A 20,313-nucleotide genomic window follows, 5' to 3' on the forward strand; every position below is an offset into this window, starting at 1 on the left:
AGAAAGCTTATGACATGTTTTACTTTTACTTCCCTTGTCACTAGAATGGAAGTAGAAAGCATATAGAGTGAAAACCTGGTTTAAGGTCTGATACAGTTTGACACTGTTTAGCCAAGTTAACTGACAGTTTCCTAACAAACCTGAAGTGTTTCCACTGACAGTGAGTTTTCTCGAAAGCATTTCTAAACTAGTTAGAGTACTTGTTAGCACTTGTTGTGTTTTACAGGGATGCAGAATACTGAATGGTGTCTGATATCTTTTTCTTGTCGATTTTCTGCAAAAATAGACAGCACTATAGGATTCTTTGCCTTATAGTGTTCATACTTTTAAAGCATTTCAGATTCTCAGTGTCGTGATTTTTTTTTGTCCGCCTACTTCATTAAGATTAAGCAAGATTCTTTTAATAATAATAATACTTTAGAAGAACTTACTCTGAGATTATGAATATTCTTTGTAAAATAAAAGTACATGGTGATCTCTATGGAATAGTAAAGGCAGTAGCTCAGAATGTTTTATGTACGTTAGCTGAAAAATGACCTCTCTAGATTTACTGATCACTGGAAGCCCGAACTAGTAAACCTATCTGCCTTCCAACATAATAAATGATACCATCATTGCACAGCAAGTGACAAATGTACCAGAACACCAGGGCTTTTTCAGATGGCACTACAATTAAAAATATCATGATAGGTAAAAGTTTCTTGTCAGGAATTATTAGAGTAATAAGTAAAGGGCCACCATGGGGCCAACATCTATAAATTATAGATTTTAAGTATACTTTCCACATTTCTCTTCCTGAAGTTCACACATTCAATTTTAATAGTAGGATTTCCTCTTGGAACACAATAGTGCAGCTTATTAAGATTCCTGAATGGCTTCATGTGTTAGCTGTTAAATAAAGCACCTGACTTGAACCTTGAAAGAAAGCAAGTATTAAATTTTGTAGTGGAAAGTTCCTGGTACTGTCACATAAAATGCAGGAAGGCTGTTCTGTGATTTGCTTTCTAAAGACCATTAAGAACCTGGCAGTTTGGTATTAGTGCTAAATCATTTTTTGTATATTCAGATATGATCAACTGACACTGGCTTAGAAACAGATGCTAAGAGTTTTTAACAATCATACTTATTATATTTAGATGTTTATTGTTATGTAGCATCATTTGGATGTGGCAACAAAAGTGAAAAATCCACTAAGGGAAAAAGGGAAGAAGGATTTGAAAGTTGAAGGATTTGGTTTGATGATATTAACGAGCCTATGGTATTTTTCCTGTCAAAGAGAATCAACACAACAACAACAAATCTGATTGTGGATGCCTTTTGCTAAGAAAGAAACAGAAGCTACAGGAGCTAACTTACAGATGTTATGAGAATAAGTTAGTATGCTTTTTGAGATTTTTTTTTGCTACATTCTTCTACTAGTTCTAGGTAAGCTTGAGTAGTTCAGATTTAGACAAGATACCCCTTCAAAAGTCATTCAGCTCTATCCCTGTGGTCTGGATCTTACCTTCCCTGGAATTTTCACATTTATCTTTATTCACACATTTATGAAATGACACCTCATGGGAAGAAGCTAACACAAACACAAGAAAACACACACACACACACACACACACACACACACACACACACACACACACACACACACACACACACACACACACACACACACACACACACGCCTCACTCCCTCTTCTTCTCTTGCTGTCCTCCTGAAAACAGGTGTAAAATGAGAAGATTTATTGTTTACAAAAATTGTCAAGCAGCAAATGGTGGGAGGTAAAATTAAAGGTTAGCATTCAATTCCAAGATATTGCTAACATTTTTGGTGTTGAAGAGGCAGAAACTGCAGAGTATGTCTGATTTATTATTTTTTTTGCTCTATCACAATATCCAGTTGAATCAGCTGACTTTTAATCAGCATTTTTTTCATTTCAGTCCACAGAAATAACAAGTGTTCCATTCAATTTTAAATTTAAATATACATTATCGAATATATTTTGTTCGGATAAAGCGGTAGAAAATGAGTGAGTGAGTGAGAGTGAGAATATATTTTGTTCTTTTGAATAATACAAAGATCAGAAGACAAAGATACAAGCACATATCACACAGAAGTCTGATACATACTGATTATACTGTATGTACTGTACCCATAGAGGATTATGTAAAAATATGTCCTCAGCTGCTGTTCCTGGGTTCAACTGTGGAATCAGATACAACCCTGACTCACTGAATGGCTCCACATGCTGGAAGAAAGCCAAAGTTTATGCATCAAGACACAAAGTTAAAAAAAAAAAAAAAAAAAAAAAAAACCTTAACATTGTAGTCTGTTATGCTTCACAGAAAAGGTGTATGGTGATAGTTATTTGTGTTGAATAGTTGTGGTCAGTTTATGTGCTATTGTTTGAGAGTCATATCGTCACTAAAGCTAATTGTCTTTCCTCTAAGCCATTTGGTGGAGATGGCTGGTGTGATACAATCAACAACCGAGCCTACTGCCAATACGACGGAGGAGATTGCTGTCCATCCACTCTTTCTACCAAGAAGGTAAATGAAACCCTTTTACAGGTTGATGATTTAGTATTTATTGATTCAATTAGTTTACCTCAATGTCATCATTCAGTTCAAGCTTTGTGGCTGTACTTTTGCATACTGTACTTTTTTTCTGTATTCTTATTGGTACTTGCTGATGTAAATGTCAGGCTTCGGCACAGAGAGCAGTGAGCTCAGGGAAAAGAGGAACTGGCGTAAATAAATGTCCAGCCTAAACCGGCTTTATTAGGCCCAGGCCAGGTGTCAGTGGTCATGGGAGACTGTAAAATAGTGCTTTTTAATGTTCAGATGCAGAAAGTGAAATAAACAGTGAGTGGAAGCATCCTGCCACCGTGTGTCCAGCAGGAACTGACGCTCACATGTTTACACAGCCAGTGGAAATGTCGGACGTGTTGATAGTGATACTCAGTCTTAATAGCGTCTAGGATAAATGCCAGCAATGAGAGCTGTAACAGGAGAATAGGGAGAGTGTGACCTGCTCTGCAGTTTCTTTCTTGCTCAGAGTATTATGGGTATAAAAAAACACATGCATTAATTATGTAGTGTGGCATTTTGATGCTCACAGGAATCCATCAAATTACCAGGTCAGGTTGTGGTATTGTAGATTCTGCAGTACTGACTAAACAAAACAAAATCTAGATTTATTAGATGTAATAAGTAATGTAGGAAGCGTTCTTGATGATTTACCACTTATCTGTGTGGTTTCATGAATGATCAGTGTTTTGCCAGCATTTATACGTAACATGTATGCATATTTATAAAGTTACATGACCTTCACATGATGAGATCTTACCTAAGGTCACAAAGTAATATATGACATAGTCGGGGTCACTTCATTCACATCATATTCTCCCCACATGAGAGAGATTCAAATCCTGTTTGGTGTATAACACAACTCTCGCAATTTGTTATTTGTTACGAATTTATTATTTTTGAAAGATTTATTATTTTTTGAAAATTAGGGAAATTATTTTGGTCTTTGTGAAACATTTTAAATGAGATGAGATAATGGTCTGAGATAGCTTCAGTCTATAAAAATGTGACAATATATAATAAGTATCAAGAGTGACAAGTGAAAGTGATTGAATGTGACCTCCATTATGAGTGGGTCCTATTCCATACTTTTTATCCCCTACTGAACCCACGATCTACACAACTATTGTTCTCAGAGGGTCTATCGCTCTCAGAGGGATTAATGCTTTGTCTAAAGAAAGTAGTTTTGAGATGAAATCCTCATATTCTCAAAGAATTTCAAAATGACCCTGGGGGTCTGTAAATAATAATTTTGTGGAATCTACTGGGCAGATATTTTTTGGCTTCGTATGTTAGTATAAAGAAATTAAGGCACGAAAGAAGTCTGTCATAGTTACATCTACATGAGCTTCAGTTGAAAGACTGAAGTCAATAATCACTCCAAGGTCTTTTACTGCTGCCCGTAAACAGAAAGACCATCCTGAGTTACTCTGTAATCAGATAACTTGCTTCTAGCTGCATGTGGTTCCAGTACAAGCACTTCTGTCTTATCAGAATTAAGGATGATGAAACATGTAATCATCCATGTTTAATGTCCTTTACATGTTCTTCAACTTTATTAATCTGATGTACATCATCTGGCATTACTGTGCATTATCAGCATAAAAGTGGAAGCTAATACCATGTGAATATTTCTAGCCAGAGGCAGCATAAATAATACATATAAAGTAACTGACTTACAAAGTTTTGGAACTTCTACAGTAATGTATGCTTTTAACAGCGCTGGTAGAAAAACCAGCCATTGTGTCACTCAATCAATACTGACATAAAGAAGCTTTACATTAATTTGTACATGGTTATTATTAATAGTGTACTTTTATTACATCATTACAATCAGTAACAGAGTGGCAAAGTTTTTCTGTTTAGTTAGTATTGATTTATTGGCCATCAATCGCATAACAACACATAATGACATAATGAAACTATCTTTTATTTAGATTATTACCAGACTCAGCAGTTACAACCTTGAGCCTACTTGGCTCTCTGCAAGCGGTGCACACCTTAACTTGGGCAGTTACTCCCATCCCTCCTGGCTCAGTCAGACTGGATGCACAGGTTATTTGAACTGTCATTTTCAGGTCTCTGTAAGATTCAAGTCTGGGCTTTGACTTTTACAGTAAAGGACAAACTTGCCAGAAAGGCATTTTGAATATTTTTAAGCAGTATGCTCCAAGCTGTTGTTGATCTGAAAGCTGGACCTCCACCGTAGTATGATGTTGTGTGGTGCTGGAGCAGGTGTTCTTCTAAAGCTTCTCTGCATTTGGCTACATTCATTCTTGCCTCAATTCTGAGCTGTCACTCTGTCCATGCAGCAGAGAAACACCCCCATAGCCCAATGCTGTCACCATCATTATTTCACCTTAGGTAATCTATTACCGCATAATGGTAATAATTCAAAAGTGAAGTGACATACGGCTAAGTATGGTGACCCATACTCAGAATTCATTCCCTGGATTTAACGCATCCAAAGTGCACACACACAGCAGTAAACACACACACTGTGAACACACACACACTGTGAACACATACACACTGTGAACACACACCCGGAGCAGTGGGAAGCCATTTATGCTGCAGCGCCTGGGGAGCAGTTGGGGGGATTCGGTGCCTTGCTCAAGGGCACCTCAGTTGTGGCCGGCCCGAGACTCGAACCCACAACCTTTGGGTTATGAGTCAGACTCTCTTAGTCTGCCCGTTGTGTCTGTATATACAGTATACAGATACAGAAACGTTGTGTCTGTATTTTTGCAAGAGAGGGTCCTTTAAGTGGAATTTCATTAAAATGTCTATATAAATTTACAAGACAATTGAAGAATGGTCATCTATGTCTGAATTAAAAATGCAACAAATGTACATGAATGTACTTTATAAAATGGCTTATACTTTGAAGAGCCTGAAGAGCCTACAGTAAGTTACACTGTCCTGTACAAACAATTCTCTATGTGATTCACATGGAGCAGCAGCTCAGTTAACATTTATTTTGTATAGAAATACCCTAGAAATGTCCTCACAAGATGCCATTTTAAGCTTCACGTAACAGCTTATCTTTAGTTACGTCTTTCTAAACCCAACGAAAAGTAAACTCCTCGTATCGGTCTTCACATTATGTGTTAAATCTGAATAATCTATTTATATTCCGTTACATCAGTAGTGTGGATTAGTGGCCAGAAAGTATGTTCATTAACAGTTCAATGTAAACTGCACTGTAACATTGATATCAATAGACTTACTTCACTGATTAAGCTTATGTTCACACGGCCAGTGACCCTGTTCCATGTCTGTGTGCGAGAGACTCTGATGCCCAAGGGCTTAAAGTATAATCTGGTACTTCTGCACTAGTATTGAATATGACCAACTCTTAATGTGTGTCTGCATGTGAGACAGGTCATCCAGTTTGGGGTGGACTGTGACCTTGACGAATGCACGTGTCGTGACCCTGAGGCTGAAGAGAACAAGGGAAGAATGAGAGAGTTGGAGGCACAAGGACCATAACAGTACAAATGGGCTGAAAATAAAAACAAGACTTTATAAAAAAAAAAGAACAGAATGTGGAAAAATGGGGACACAGCAATCGGAAGCAACACAAACCGAAATCTAAACTTCTAAAATCTATACTAATCAATCTTATACTAATCTTTAAATAGAGTCTTACATTTATGTAGGTGATGAACATTTATTTCAACCAAAAGTTTTCTGTTGTTTTTTTTTCTTTCTTTTTTTCATATCTAGATTATCTAAAAGAAATATTCAAATATTGTACTGATAGTGTTAGCTTGTTTTGTGCCAAATGCTCTGTTATGAAACTCTAAGACAGAATATATTATTGGTACTGACCTGTGTAGTGTATGCATGAATGCTTTGAAAAGAAACAGATTTAATTACAAATGAAAGTATATTTAGAGTGACATACCCTCTAACACAACCTTCTGTAAATGTATAGTTTTACTGATGAAAATGAAAATAAAAATCTACATAATTCAAGACTGGGTTATTTTTAAAAAGAGTTTGAATACAGTATCTAGTGTAATTTTCCTGCTTATATTTCTCTCTCTATGCGGGTATATACACACACACACACACACACATATATGCCAATTGCAGTCCTCAATACTTACTACTTGTCAGATGGATTAGTTTTAGTTTCATCACTACATCCGTTAAATTAGTCTGCTTCATTTCTATAGGAATGCACACGATAGACATTCATTTGTCAGCACGACAACAAGAAGGCATAGATTCAGCTCTTGGGGGAAGGAAAAAGGAACAATACAGCTTGCTATGTATATAGAAACCAAGGTTTTTCTATTTGTCAATAGTTCAAAAATCACATTGAGAACTATTGAAACTGCATTTTGTAGACAACGTTGACAAAATAGGAAAAAGTGTTTGTTGGAGAAGCGGATGGCACACAGGGACCCAGCTTACATCTTGAATTAATGTGTAATCTACATCTACATAAAGGGTGAACTGATCTCACATTGTGTTTACAACCTTTTTATGCACGCTCTTCTGCAATCTCTAAAATCTCTAACTCTGTCTGTTAGGTAACACGAATATTTGTAGAAAGTGATAGAATGTAGAGTTCAATCCCTTGGGCAGCTAGTTTCTTTATAATGCCTGGCAAATAAATGTTGTTTACACCTAGCTGAAATCTGATCATAACGTGAACTAGATGATTTCTGAGCTGGATGACTGATCCAGTCAGAATATTCTTGATCACAGTGTGTGCTGTGGACATTTTTACCTGTTTTGATGTAATGACATGTTAATGAAATGTGCAAATGGGTCTAAGGTTGTTCTAGTTCCCACTTACGTCAAGCATGCTTGATCAAAAAGGACAGATTTGATCAGATTTGACTTCTGGAGTCATGTACTGGCACTACAAGGCTAACATGGCAAAAAATAAATGAGCCCCCCCAACTGACTCAGAACAAAATATGTGCCAAAATCAGCACCCCAAACCACAGTGTTTGGTGAAGTAATGGACATATCAATATCACATCAGGATTAAGGTGTTCTGGCTTTTGTTGCAAAATATGTTTTATTCCAATTCCGAGTGAGACAGGGTTTTAGGTTCACAGACTAAGCAAGGTAACTCTGGAGGATAACTCTGGAAAGGTCGTTTCATGTTGATCTGCAAGACCGTTTATTTCACACAAAGACTTAAGCATAATTGCTAAACATATGAACTGATTAGTCAAGCTTATGTTACATGTTACATAAGACAGACTGTACAAACCTAACACAATGTGCTTTATGCAAAGTTAAAAATACATTAATTTGATCAAGCACAAAATAAGGCAAGAAATATGAGTCTGTAAGCCAGAAAAAGAAAAAAGAATCATTAAATATTAATACATGTTTAGATGTATTTATATTGTGTCACATACATTATACATAATGTACACACAGACACTCAAAATTAAAAAATGAATCTTTTTTTTTCGAAAAAAAAAAAAATCCTCGTTTGTTTTAGTCAAGGGCTTAGGCATGGAATTCCATCACTGTTATGTACTTCTGTACGTTCTATACGTCTGGTTTAATACACCCGTCTTGTAGCTCAACACCACAAAACACCCAGTGTTGTGTCTGAAATCAGTTCTATTTTCATTCAATGTTTACTGTAAAGACTGCAAACATATACAGTATCTAGTCTATATAGAGCACTGTAGAAAAAGCAGTCAGTGACCTGAATTCAGCCAACACATCGCCATGATCTGACATTAAAGTTATAATTCAAATTTTACAAATAACTTAGCGATCTAAAACCACAAAAACACAGAATTATTAAATGTGGTTTTCTGGCCCTCCGACAACCCTGTTTATATACAGTTAAAAGAATTCAGTACTTTGCATTATGGTATTTAGAGTGCATTGGCTGTACAGTGTCTTAATGCTGCACTCTGGATAATGCTATAGTATACTGTCCAGGGAATGCAATTTGCCAAATGGGAGTTTGGAGAACATAACAAAATGGCTGTGCACAAAATAGTGCACTTTTTAGTGAACAGGGAATGAAATCGGTCACAGCACTGGTTTGAACTTAATTTGTGGAGTAGCTGCTCAAGCAATGACTAACAAACTGGTACATTTGACTGATGTAGAAGGAACATGTGCTGTACAACTTTAGAAACTTTTGTCCTTAAGAGGAGCCTTAAATGAACAGACTGTGGTGGTTCCTGCTATGGACATAGGCTTTATAATCCTGGACGATGTTCAGATTTCTTTAGGTTCTCCGTAGTCATTGTACATCACAGACAGCGTTTGCTCATCGCAAGATTTGTGTAGCCCTTGAGCAAGCTCCATCCAGCTGAGGCTGAATGCCTTGGTGTCTGTATAACGACACGCCAGGAATTTAAGTGAAGCTCGGCGCAAGCCAATTTTGGGTTCCTGAAGAAGGCCTCGACACCAGCCACTGAGGTCATCAAGCTGTGACAGAATTAGGCCTGCTTTCCTGCCATCACATAGACAAAAATTGTCAATGGTAATTTAATCATATATTCTTCACTCAAATCATAAATAACTAGGCATTATTGAAAAATGATGAAGAGCAAAATAGGTAAAAGAGTTTAATAGGAAAAACCAAAGCTTCTAAATATGACACACAGTAGAGTTGGAAGAAACAGATACATGCTATACTCATCTTCAGAGGCACAAAAGTTGTTATCAAGCTGCTGATGAAATGCGTATTTTAAAGGAGCAGAGTTTGAAGTCCAACGAAAGTTGAAGTTTTTGAAGGGCATTTGGTGGGAACACGTTTATAGTGGGCATGAACCCTCTTGAAAAAGGCAAGTGGCTGTAATGTGATAGCGAGGGCATGGAAAGAGTGTCTCATTCCACAGAAATGGCCTCATTTTATCCATGTGCCAAAACCAGAAGCTCAACATTCTACAGTATAAATACTGAAACCCAAAGTGCCAGCGACCGACAAGGTTTCTGGGTAGACTCAGAAATAAGGAAATTTTTTTAAAGCATAGAGAGAGTGCTTTTGCTATTAAAACATAGCATGTGCTATGCAAACAGATCATGCTGAGTTTTGTCTGACTGTTTTTAATAGAGGAACTGTCCAGACAGATTCATATGACATCCTAATATTAACCTGTTTGTCTTCATTTCCAGAGGCCGGATAAAAAAACGGAGCTCCAAAAAAATTTGTACTTTTCTTTGGCTGTCACCTTACAGAATATTATGATAGAATTTTAACGATATCAGAATTGGTAGTGAATAATATTCCTGTTTGGTAGAGAGATGTCATCTAGTCATTCTTTGGAATGTATTTATGTTTCTAATATCTTGCCACATTTCAGTGGTTACAGGAATCTGGATGTTTATTTGCTTAAGACAAAAACCCTGCGGTTTGTTATGCTTTAATTTTTCATGAAAGTATGTTTCGGTCTCCAAATAGCAACGGTTGTCACCATAAATCCCAGCATGTATGGAAGTGGAAAATGGCCTCTCATTTCCAAGGTACATTTTCAACCTCTTGCACTTTGCCAGGGCCTCTCTCTTTTTATTATTATTTCAATTCTGTTTCTCCTTCATACCAACTACTCTGGTAGGAAACAATCAGCTGTGTACCTCTGACACCATAGCTGCAAAACAGACTGACCCCAAACATGATACAAATCTGTCAGAGCTTGGCCATCACATGTTATGTAGAGAATCTTCTCCTGCTGAAAGCTATGCAATTATCTTCAAACTATAACGTGCTACCACGAGCGCCTGCCATTCAGTACTCAGAGTCGCTGCGCAAAGCTTGTGGAATAGAGTTCGTCTCCCTGCGGTGAGCTACAGTGGGCAAAAAGATCTCGAAAAACAGAAAGCCCACACCGGTGTCATGCTATTAGTTAAAAACAGCTCCATAGTGACGACTGAGAGGTGCTCTGAGTTGGAAAGACACATTTAGTGAGACGGTGTCTGGCTCAGACATCACACAGTGTTGCATGATGTGTCTCAGGAGACTAGAACTCATCCAAAGGGAACTGTAACATACAGACGTGGTTCTTCTCACCACTCATTCCATATTTTGTTATCCTGCCAACATCGGTTTATATTTGAGCTCGGGTCAACTGGGTGACTATTATTCAGTATTATGATTAGCTGGAGAAAATGACTTTTAAATGGCCCATGCTGTTTGTGAGGGAAACCCAAGTGATTTGGAGAAGTTCAAAACAAGGGAAGCAGGGTTGCATAGGGGAGTGTGTGCGACTGTGTGGAGACGCATCTGGGGAGAACAAAGTAATTCCACAGGTTTTGGGAAGGCATAGACCGTTATATTTATTTATTAACTCATAATAATCAGCAGATCTTTGGTGTAAAGTGCAGTAAAAATGATACATTGAAAAGCCACCCTGATTTGGGGATTCTGGGTTTATATTCATCATCCACTTCTTGGAATGCTCAAAATTCAGCTTATTTATCATGGGGTGTGAGGCAGCCTGTAGCCAGAGTGGGTTTTTATTCATTCTAGCAAAAATAATAAACAAGATGAACCCTTCCAACATGGAAATGATTAAAAATACACTTTTAATTCAGCACTGTTGTACTAATTGTTCATGTGCTTTTCTCCACAGCAAAGTTTTATGCTAAGCACATAGCTGTGTTTATAAAACGTTCATCGATAAAGGCTTCCCATTATGCTAATGATGGTAAGTCACAAAGACATCGATTATTGGGGTTCAATTGCATTTTTTGTATTTTACTGGAAAGACTTTACCCAAGCTATGTCCTTTTAATTCTGTATCTGTGTTCTCGGGTTTATAATATTTATGATGCAAAGCAAGTTGGTTAAATTTCAGTTTTCCTCCCAGCTTCATTAAGCCTGAGAGAGAGGAAGACAGGAAAAGAGGGGGAAAGGGGTCAAACCTGGGGCCGAGCTCATCCTCACAGCGCCAGGTGAACTCCCCAAAGCTTTCATAGCGCTGGTTGTAGTGGTAGAGGACGCGGTGCAGCGTGGGTGAGCCCAAATCCATCAACATGTTGTAGGCTGTTTGCTGCTCCTTCCCGCTTGTGTAGCCATTGAACAGGTTGTAAATTTTGTCTGCTATTTCTAAAAGAACAGATGTGGGAAGCATAAAAATGGGGGTCGTATGTGATTTATAGTTTCTAGTTCATGTATAAATGCATAATCTTTAGTTCATATAAAATTACATAGTATTTATTTTTTAGGTACAGGTTTGTATGTGAACATACTTTTTACTTCTATTTCATCTTATTACTTTAGTAATGAAAACTCTAGCATGCGATCTGGTATGAGGCCACACAGGAGCGAGTAAACAGTGATTAGACCTGTGGCCAGGAGTTAAATCAGGATTTAGGATCTGGGGGCCTTGCTACTATCATTTGTGCCAAAATTGTGGTACTAATCTATTTCTGTGTTACTATAGGAAAGATTCAACAGTGATGTTGTATCACAATACTGTTATCTGTGTTAAAACCTTTAAGGAACTGACGAGCAATCTGCAATCTGAAGCCCAGTTTGACATTTATAGTGTTTACCTTCTCGATGCAGTTGATTTTTAACAGGTGAGAGATCCTAGCTTAATTTATTCAAACAAGCTGTACATTTTGGGCATAAAATGATATTAATAATGGGGCAGTGGTGGCTTAAGTGGTTAATACATGAGGAAGAACAAACATAAACCACGCTACACAGGGAATACACAATATAAGCAATGAAGCCGCGCTGCCTAATGCAACGCGGCTCACATATATAGCGACACGGACAATCCCACACAATGGGAAACAGGTGTGATGACCTGGGAGGAGCAGACGTGGACGGGGCGATCACGTGACACAAACAAACAACAAATGCACATGGCACCAAGTCTGCGCTGATCCCTAACGGATCCGTGCTGATCCCTAACAATATGTGACTTCTATTGAATTCTATATTCAATAAATTTTGCCTATTTTATGGGACATATGAATAAATGATAGGGTAAAAAACACATGAACACACATTGCCTTAAAAAAAAAAGCAGTAAGTAAATAATGTCATTATAATCCAGAGGCTGTATAGAGTGAACAGAGTACAGAGTGAACCCTGCCTCGTGCCCAGAGAGTCCTGGGATTGGCTCCAGGTTCCCCATGACCCAGTAGGATAAGCAGTGTAAAGAATGGATAAATAGATGGACAGACAGATGGATGGATAATCTACAGGGATGTTAGTGTAGTGTCTAGCTGTCCGTCAGTGTGATTAACACTTTATATAGTTTAATGCTTTTCAACGACAGTGTATTAGAAATGATGAATATTTCCATCTCATAGTAACATAGCTTTGTTTTGTTCCACTTGCTGAACCAAAGTTGCTGCATTCCTTCATGCCTTAGACCAGGTCAGACACAGACACTCTAAATTAAGCCGTGTCAAGGTATTTATAGATGAAGATGAAAGTTACCTTGTGCTTTCACATCATCCACTGCAGGACAGGGAGTTTTGATGGTGACCTCACTGGGACTGGAGCGCCTGCCTGTGTTATCCACGGCCCAGAGTCTGAACCTGTAGAGAGACACATGGCTCACCTTTATAAAAAAAAAAAAATCCATACACATTATTATATAACCCACATTCAGCACTAATACCTATCAGTTCACCATGACTAGTTTCACTATATTATGGCAACCGTGAAACAATCCATACACACGCTCGCCTTTAAATGATTGCCCTGACAGAATACGATTATGTCAAATAGTTTACAAGAAACACTCAATTCTGCTGCTTGGATTAAATGGCAATTAATAAAACTTGTGCAGAGAGTTAAAGTCTTTTCTGTATTTGTGGAGGTCAGTGACAACAGAGCACACCACTGAGTGTGGAGAAGTTAGTCACACGGCAGAACCAGATACAGCAGATTAGCATGGAACCCCTAGAGAAAGTGAGTCTTGGTTGTTAAAATTAGGTTGAATTATATCTCCATCTAGTGGATGGCAATATAAACAACTAGTATGTGTGACAGCATAGACAGTGTGGGTATATGTGGGTAGGGAGTGCTGCGATGCATACAGATTAGCCAGAGTCTGGAGCAGCCACATGATGAGAAGAGCCAAACAGGGAAGATTAATGGAGCCATGATGGAGATTTGGGGATTTTATTTAAAACAGAGGTATAGCATAAACACCTTCTTTTCTGATTTAGGTTGTATTTAGTGCTAGATTTTCTAGGGTGGCCTAAATGGCTTTCAATATTTACAGTGTTCGCTGGTAAACTCATTACACAAGCAACAACACAAGCAATAATCATACAAAGATTGAGCTAAACACAACACTGAACTTATATCAACATTTACTAAAGAATAACTAAAAAAAAAAAACATATTATTGTCTTTCCTTAAAATCATTATGTTTCCAACATACTCAGATGATTAATTTATGAGCTACTGATTAAATAATCCATTCACATACATGAGTGCATGTACAAAATGCCTTTACTACCTTAAATAGCACAATGTCATGTACACTAGTGTGAAATGTCTGGTGCACAAACTAATACAGGTTAGTAAATGTGCTGGCTAAGATGCAGGGATGAATTCCTAGCTGAACTCCACTGTTAAAGACTGAGCTTTACTGGAATGGTGTCATTATATTCACACAGCAGCACAGCTCCACATCCATCCCCTTGCCTCACCACACCTTGCTCCACCACACTTTGAGATGCAAAAGAGCAGTGCCTCATCCTCATCTTTACCGTTCACAGTCCATACTCCCAAATATGGCAGTTAAGAAACTTTACACACACAAAACCAGAGGTCTGTATGTTTCATACTACGGAAGTCATGATGTTGTTGAGACAGAACGTCTGACAACATCTGTGCAGGAACGTTTGCACTCCTTCATTTACTCTTCACTCAGGACTTCTGAAGCACACTCAACTTTCAATTCCTGTTTCTGCCATCACCATTAAGCTCTCCTTACAATGTGCTTTTAAGCTATTCCAAAGCCTGAACCGCTTCCCCAGCTGTCTGAAAGTTTTAACTGTGGCCTGATTCAAAATATGCTTCTGCCTCAGTACACAAAATAAACACACTGTATATGCCTAAAAATCATGTAAGATTTCACATGTGCACTTGTATATGTTCCTCACATGCTCACATTTTCATAGTGCATATTGCAATCTGTATTTACTTGTTTCCTGTTAAGAGCAGTTACCTGTTTAGTTCCCAATTTATGCTGCGCACATGATCAAAAAGCGAGCTCAGAGTCATAAGAGAGCATACAAAGCCCGTGGAGCTTGGAGGAACACTGAAGTTAAAGGTGCAGCAGTTATGTTATTTGCATTAGGGTTTTAGAATCGCAGACAACAATTAGATCAGTACAAAATATTTACCTCTGGACCCCCCTTGCTAGCCAAACTTACACATGGCCTTACACTAATTAAATTCAAAGTTAGTTTATGTATATATATATATATATATATATATATATATATATATATATATATATATATATATATATATATATATAAAACAGGGCTCTCAAGTTTTGAAGACAGGCAAGCATGACATCCCGAAAGGAAACAAAAAAAAAAAAAACACGATCACTGACCGCAATTTAAAATTAAATTTGTTTAATTTTCATTTATTAATGTGTGTGTGTGTGTGTGTGTGTGTGTGTGTGTGTGTGTGAGTGTGAGAGAGAGAGAGAGAGAGAGAGAGAGAGAGAGAGAGAGAGAGAGAGAGAGAGAGAGAGAGAGAGAGAGAGAGATTATGACTGGTGGTGTTTATTGTAAGTGTTTGTTGCCTTTTTGGACTCATTTAACATTTGTAATGTTGCTCCCATTTAAAACAGTTCGGCTCAAGCCCAGACATATTTAGGATCATGATTGAGGACAATGAATGTTTTTTTTTCATTGGTTGTTGCGTTAAAGCTTAATCATGATATTTTCTGATTGGCTATTTGTGTGGCCTCTTTTTTTGATTGGCTGATAAGTGTCAGGCTCGACTAAGAACTGAGACACGCTTGATTCCTGCCCGGTCCCATAGAGACAGCGGTGCGGAGTGATAAATTTTGGGCGCTGCGGCTTATTAAATATATGATAAATAGTCAAAAAGTTTTTCTGCGTGAGAAATACGATGTGTGGCGGGAGCGCGTGACAAAAGACCGAAATGCGTGACTGTCACTCTCAATGCGTGACACTTGAGAGCCCTAATATAATGTATGTATTTGTGTATATAACATCCCTACAGTATATAGACCTTTAATTCCAAGACTAACTTTCAGCAGCCTTTCCTATCGCAATGTACTTACTTCTTGTTTATTAGGTAGCCTTCATTTTCCTAGTTAGCAAACTAGTCTGTTGAGTCATCGCCGCAATGTAAATTATACACATACAGTAGCAGCCTCCATTAACAATGTTAACCGGGTGTCTGCTATCTAGCACCTGTTAGTGGCAGTTATGAAGGTTGTTATTCCCAAATCATTATTTTGACTATCTAGCTAATAATGAGTGCACTTGATTGATTGGTATGGATTCCTCCATTTTATGTATTTGCTATAATTGGATAGAGTGAAAGGCCATTACTGGAGGCCCCATCACATCAACACCTTTGCCACATACCCTGGCACACTGCAGCAACTGGATATATGAACTGCCACCTCATAGACAACAAGGAATCACCTTTATACAGGTGAATGTTATATGCAGTTTATTGTTTGCATGGTTTTAAATTTCATTGTCTATGAGTAATTTCAAGACTTAAGTTTTTAGCTAATAATAAAAATATTTTCTAGCCTGTACAGATTATGTTGGTAATGAGAGAGACACCAATAACTGACTTTAAACTCATTTACACTAACAAACTATTTTAAATGGCAGAGGGTAAGAAAGTGCATGTTTTTAAAAATGATTTAAAAAGCCACCCAATTCAATTAATACTGCCATCAGTGTCAATTTTGAAATGACAGAAAGCAAACAGCACTCACATGTAGGAAGTGTCAGGCTCCAGGCAGCGCATGATCATAGAGATAGAAGTGAGTGGATCTGGGATTTCTCCCAACATCACACATGGAGATTTGGCCCCAGACAGAATGTCATCAACAAAGCTCAGCATGGTCTCTAGAATGAGAACAAAAAAAAAGGTTAAATGAAATGCATGCAGACTTGCACAAGCACATCTAAATTCTCATTTATTTGGCAATTTTTTTTTTAAGTAAAAAAAAAAAAAGTTTGTCGATTGACAAATGTGATTAATGATGCTTGTATAAGGCCACACAGCTTCCAGTATGCTCTGTGTTTATGGACCTGACAAGACACATGTTTTGGTGGTTTGGTGAGTTAATGTATTTTTCCAGTGGTTAGCTTACAAATACATCCATCCTCCTTGTACACTTTAACCTTCTAACACTTCAAACGACAGCATTTCCATAACTCTAAAAAAGACAGTATGACTCTCAGCCCCATCAGAATTTAAAAGGCAAGACTGTCCAAAGAAGTGTTTCCCCACCCTTTCACATGCGTTAATGTAAAGAGCACAGAGAAACATTCTAGGAATGGAGACTTGCTGGCTTTGGTATTTATACAGCTCTAGGTCAGGATGTGTTTTAGTTTTAATACAACTGTGGTTCCTCAAATTTCCTGAAAACACCAAAATAAAGTGTCTTCACAGTCATGAGTCTTGTTATAAAGTCACAGAGGAGACTGTTTGTCCAGCTGGTTTGCTTGCGTCATAGAACATGACATTGGGGCTCCGGTGTGTCAGAGGAAAACCCATCCTGCGGACTCAGGGGAAACCTTTAAAAAGGTGATGGTGTCTTGAAGCCAAAACCCCTCTAGGCCTCCAGCTCTGAAAAGCCACAGGAGTCCCAGGCTTACTGAAAACAGATGGCCATCGCCAGGATAAACCTGGGACAGGAAGAGACATCTGAATTTGTACACACTGTCTACACACATGAGCTACCTGCACGTTGCCTAGAATGGCAACCCATGTCACTAACAAAAAGTGTTTATTAACACAGAGCACAGAGGGGAAATAACACCAGAGCGACTAGTGTATGGAGTTTGAATGTACTGACATGCTGTGATCCTGATGCTTTTCGTGATTGTTTTACAAACAATAACTATCGTTGGATGAATTAAGTTTCGTTGTTTAACGACAAACAGTAGTGTCTTGCATAAGTATTCGGCAGTCTACTTGTGTTCAGTGAAAGTGTCATGTGATGTCAGCAAAAATATTCCTCTTCCTGATAGTTTGTTAAAGAACATACAAACAACATCATTAGATCAACAAGTTCTCAAAAAATAAATAAATAAATAAAAATAAAAACCCTAAAAGAAACTTAATTAAATAAATGAATACAAAAAAAATAAAATAAAATAATATACTTTCACAAAACAGCCATTTAAAGCAGACCTGGCCATTATGACCTCTCTCATCACAAAGGGGTTTCCACACACAACTGCTGATCGCTGGATGGCTTTTGTTTTATTCTAGAGATGCTAACATTTCTGAAACACTCAAACCAGCTTGTCTGGCACCGACAACCAAACTGCGTTCAAAGTCACTGAGATCACATTTCCCCCTTTCTGGTGTTGATCTGAACATTAACTGAACCTCTTGACCTTTATATGCATTTTAAACACTGCATTGCTGCCAATATCATCCCATTGATCTTTCATATCTCATAACAGTTTATGTTATGTGTTCAAATTAGGATGAACACACACACATCAAATGGGTTCAGCTTACATAATGCACAATTCCTAAATACATAGCTTGCCCGGAACCATGGGAAAATCATTGCATAAAGTACTGTAGCTGTGCCAAACATTCTCTGAATTCAGTTCCAGCTTCTGATCTCCTGCTTCACAATAACATTATGCGTTTGAGCAAGTAAATTGTTTTCTGAAGTCCATAGCAGAATGCCTTTTGTACTAATTATGTTATGCAATTCACACAGTCTTGGACTAGCTTCAATGTGAAGCAAAGGAAAACATATTGCACAATATACAATTGTGCAAGAACAAAGATGTACTGGTCTGGCTGGGAGTGAGATGGAGGGAAAGCATGCATACTTCGTATAATTGGTATATCTATTATATTCATCTAATAGTAACTGTAAGAGATCAAAATATTAATATTAGCAGCAAACAGGGATCAAACACATGAAGTCAGGGTCAATGCAGACAAATCCATTCCATTATCAAAATGGCCAAAACATTCTGGACTGTGAAGCAGAGACAAGCAGCAAATCATCAATAGGACATAGAAAAGAGCTTTAGAATGATTATATATAGTCAGGTCCATGAGTATTTGAAGAATGATACAATTTGCCATTCTGCACCAACACAGTGGAGTTGAAATGAAGCAATCAGGATTTCATTCAAGTGTAGACCAGGCTCTCACCTTAAATTCACCTTCAGACCCTCACCTTAAATTCACCTTCAGACGCTCTCCTTACATTCAGCTTCAGGCTCTCACCTTAAATTCACCTTCAGGCTCTCACCTTAAATTCACCTCAGACCCTCACCTTAAATTCACCTTCAGACCCTCACCTTAAATTCACCTTCAGATGCCCACCTTAAATTCACCTTCAGGCTCTCACCTTAAATTCACCTTCAGGCTCTCACCTTAAATTCACCTTCAGACGCTCACCTTAAATTCAGCTTCAGGCTCTCACCTTAAATTCACCTTCAGGCTCTCACCTTAAATTCACCTTCAGGCCCTCACCTTAAATTCAGCTTCAGGCCCTCACCTTAAATTCACCTTCAGACGCTCACCTTAAATTCACCTTCAGACCCTCACCTTAAATTCACCTTCAGACCCTCACCTTAAATTCACCTTCAGACCCTCACCTTAAATTCACCTTCAGTGACAGCCTGAAGTCAGGAACCCATGAGCTTAGCCTTGCATTTACTGCCATCACCTTCGGTTGCTGCTTGCTTATTGAAGGAAAGACCAATAATGATGAGCATGCTTGACTGGGTCAAGGTTCCATAACATTTCATTTCTTTGCTTTAAGAAGCTCTTGGGTATGTTGTGAGTTGTTATGCATCTGCTTGTGAAGCACGATCAGCACTTTTGACTGAATCTGAGCTGAAAGCTACTATTTGCAGTCATACCTACCCATGCCATGACACTGCTTCTTCCATATTTAACAGATGATGTGATATGCTTTGGTTCATGATCCTTCCTTTCCTTCTCCATACACTTCTCTTCCCATCCTTCTAGTACATGTTAATCTAGGTTTCAACTGTATAAAGGATCTTGTTCCAGAGCTGGCCAGAGTTTTTTTTTCACCAAGGAAAGAAATCTGTGATCGTCCACTTTAGTTATTTTAGCCGGTCTTTTGTCTTTTGGTGTTGCTGACCTCATCAGTGCATTCCTTCTTTTTAAGCATGTACCAAATTGTTGATATGGCCACTCTTGTAGGCATCCAGCTTAATGTATAGGCCTCCAGCATTATTTTTGCCATAAAAAATAATGAGGACACAGGCGACATCTGGGCATGAAACCGCTTACAGTACGTCAGTTGTCCAGTTACTTTTGAGGCTGGAAAAATGGATGAACTGGGCTGTAATCCCTAATCGGTTAATGCAGTATTAAAACTGATCTGTCTACTTTTCGATTGAATCCTGTGTCATTGTCACACTATTGTAATTATAACCACATATACACAAAACTTCAGATCATGATTTTTAAGTAGAAGTAGTTACATAATCAAAGTCGCACTGTAAAGTTGCCTTGGGAAAAGGATGGTGAAATAGTACATAAACAGTGATGATTAATGAGAACTG

General features: G+C 38.0%; 2 protein-coding genes across 8 annotated transcripts in view; one reads left to right on the forward strand and one right to left on the reverse strand.

Moving 5' to 3' along the window:
• pappa2 (pappalysin 2) overlaps window positions 1-6,564 on the forward strand; it is a 52,370-nt gene extending 45,806 nt beyond the window's left edge. For 2 of the 3 annotated variants that reach the window (XM_047818308.1, XM_027132834.2), the window contains 2 exons: window positions 2,446-2,544; window positions 5,968-6,564. In XM_047818308.1, coding sequence (XP_047674264.1) covers window positions 2,446-2,544; window positions 5,968-6,075 — 207 coding nt within the window. In that variant the 3' untranslated portion in view covers window positions 6,076-6,564. Of the gene's footprint in view, window positions 1-2,445; window positions 2,545-5,963 lie in introns of all 3 variants that reach the window. The other variant, XM_047818312.1, reaches the window with a different exon arrangement.
• A 946-nt stretch (window positions 6,565-7,510) lies between these two features.
• The window catches only part of astn1 (astrotactin 1), a 223,503-nt gene continuing 210,700 nt past the window's right edge, over window positions 7,511-20,313 (reverse strand). For 2 of the 5 annotated variants that reach the window (XM_047818340.1, XM_047818320.1), the window contains 4 exons: window positions 16,503-16,635; window positions 12,983-13,083; window positions 11,449-11,632; window positions 7,512-9,037 (listed from right to left, as the gene is read on the reverse strand). In XM_047818340.1, coding sequence (XP_047674296.1) covers window positions 8,800-9,037; window positions 11,449-11,632; window positions 12,983-13,083; window positions 16,503-16,635 — 656 coding nt within the window. In that variant the 3' untranslated portion in view covers window positions 7,512-8,799. Of the gene's footprint in view, window positions 9,038-11,448; window positions 11,633-12,982; window positions 13,084-16,502; window positions 16,636-20,313 lie in introns of all 5 variants that reach the window. The other 3 variants (XM_047818332.1, XM_047818333.1, XM_027132844.2) reach the window with 2 other exon arrangements.

Source organism: Tachysurus fulvidraco, chromosome 1 (assembly GCF_022655615.1).
Source record: "Tachysurus fulvidraco isolate hzauxx_2018 chromosome 1, HZAU_PFXX_2.0, whole genome shotgun sequence".
Classification (NCBI taxonomy): domain Eukaryota; kingdom Metazoa; phylum Chordata; class Actinopteri; order Siluriformes; family Bagridae; genus Tachysurus; species Tachysurus fulvidraco.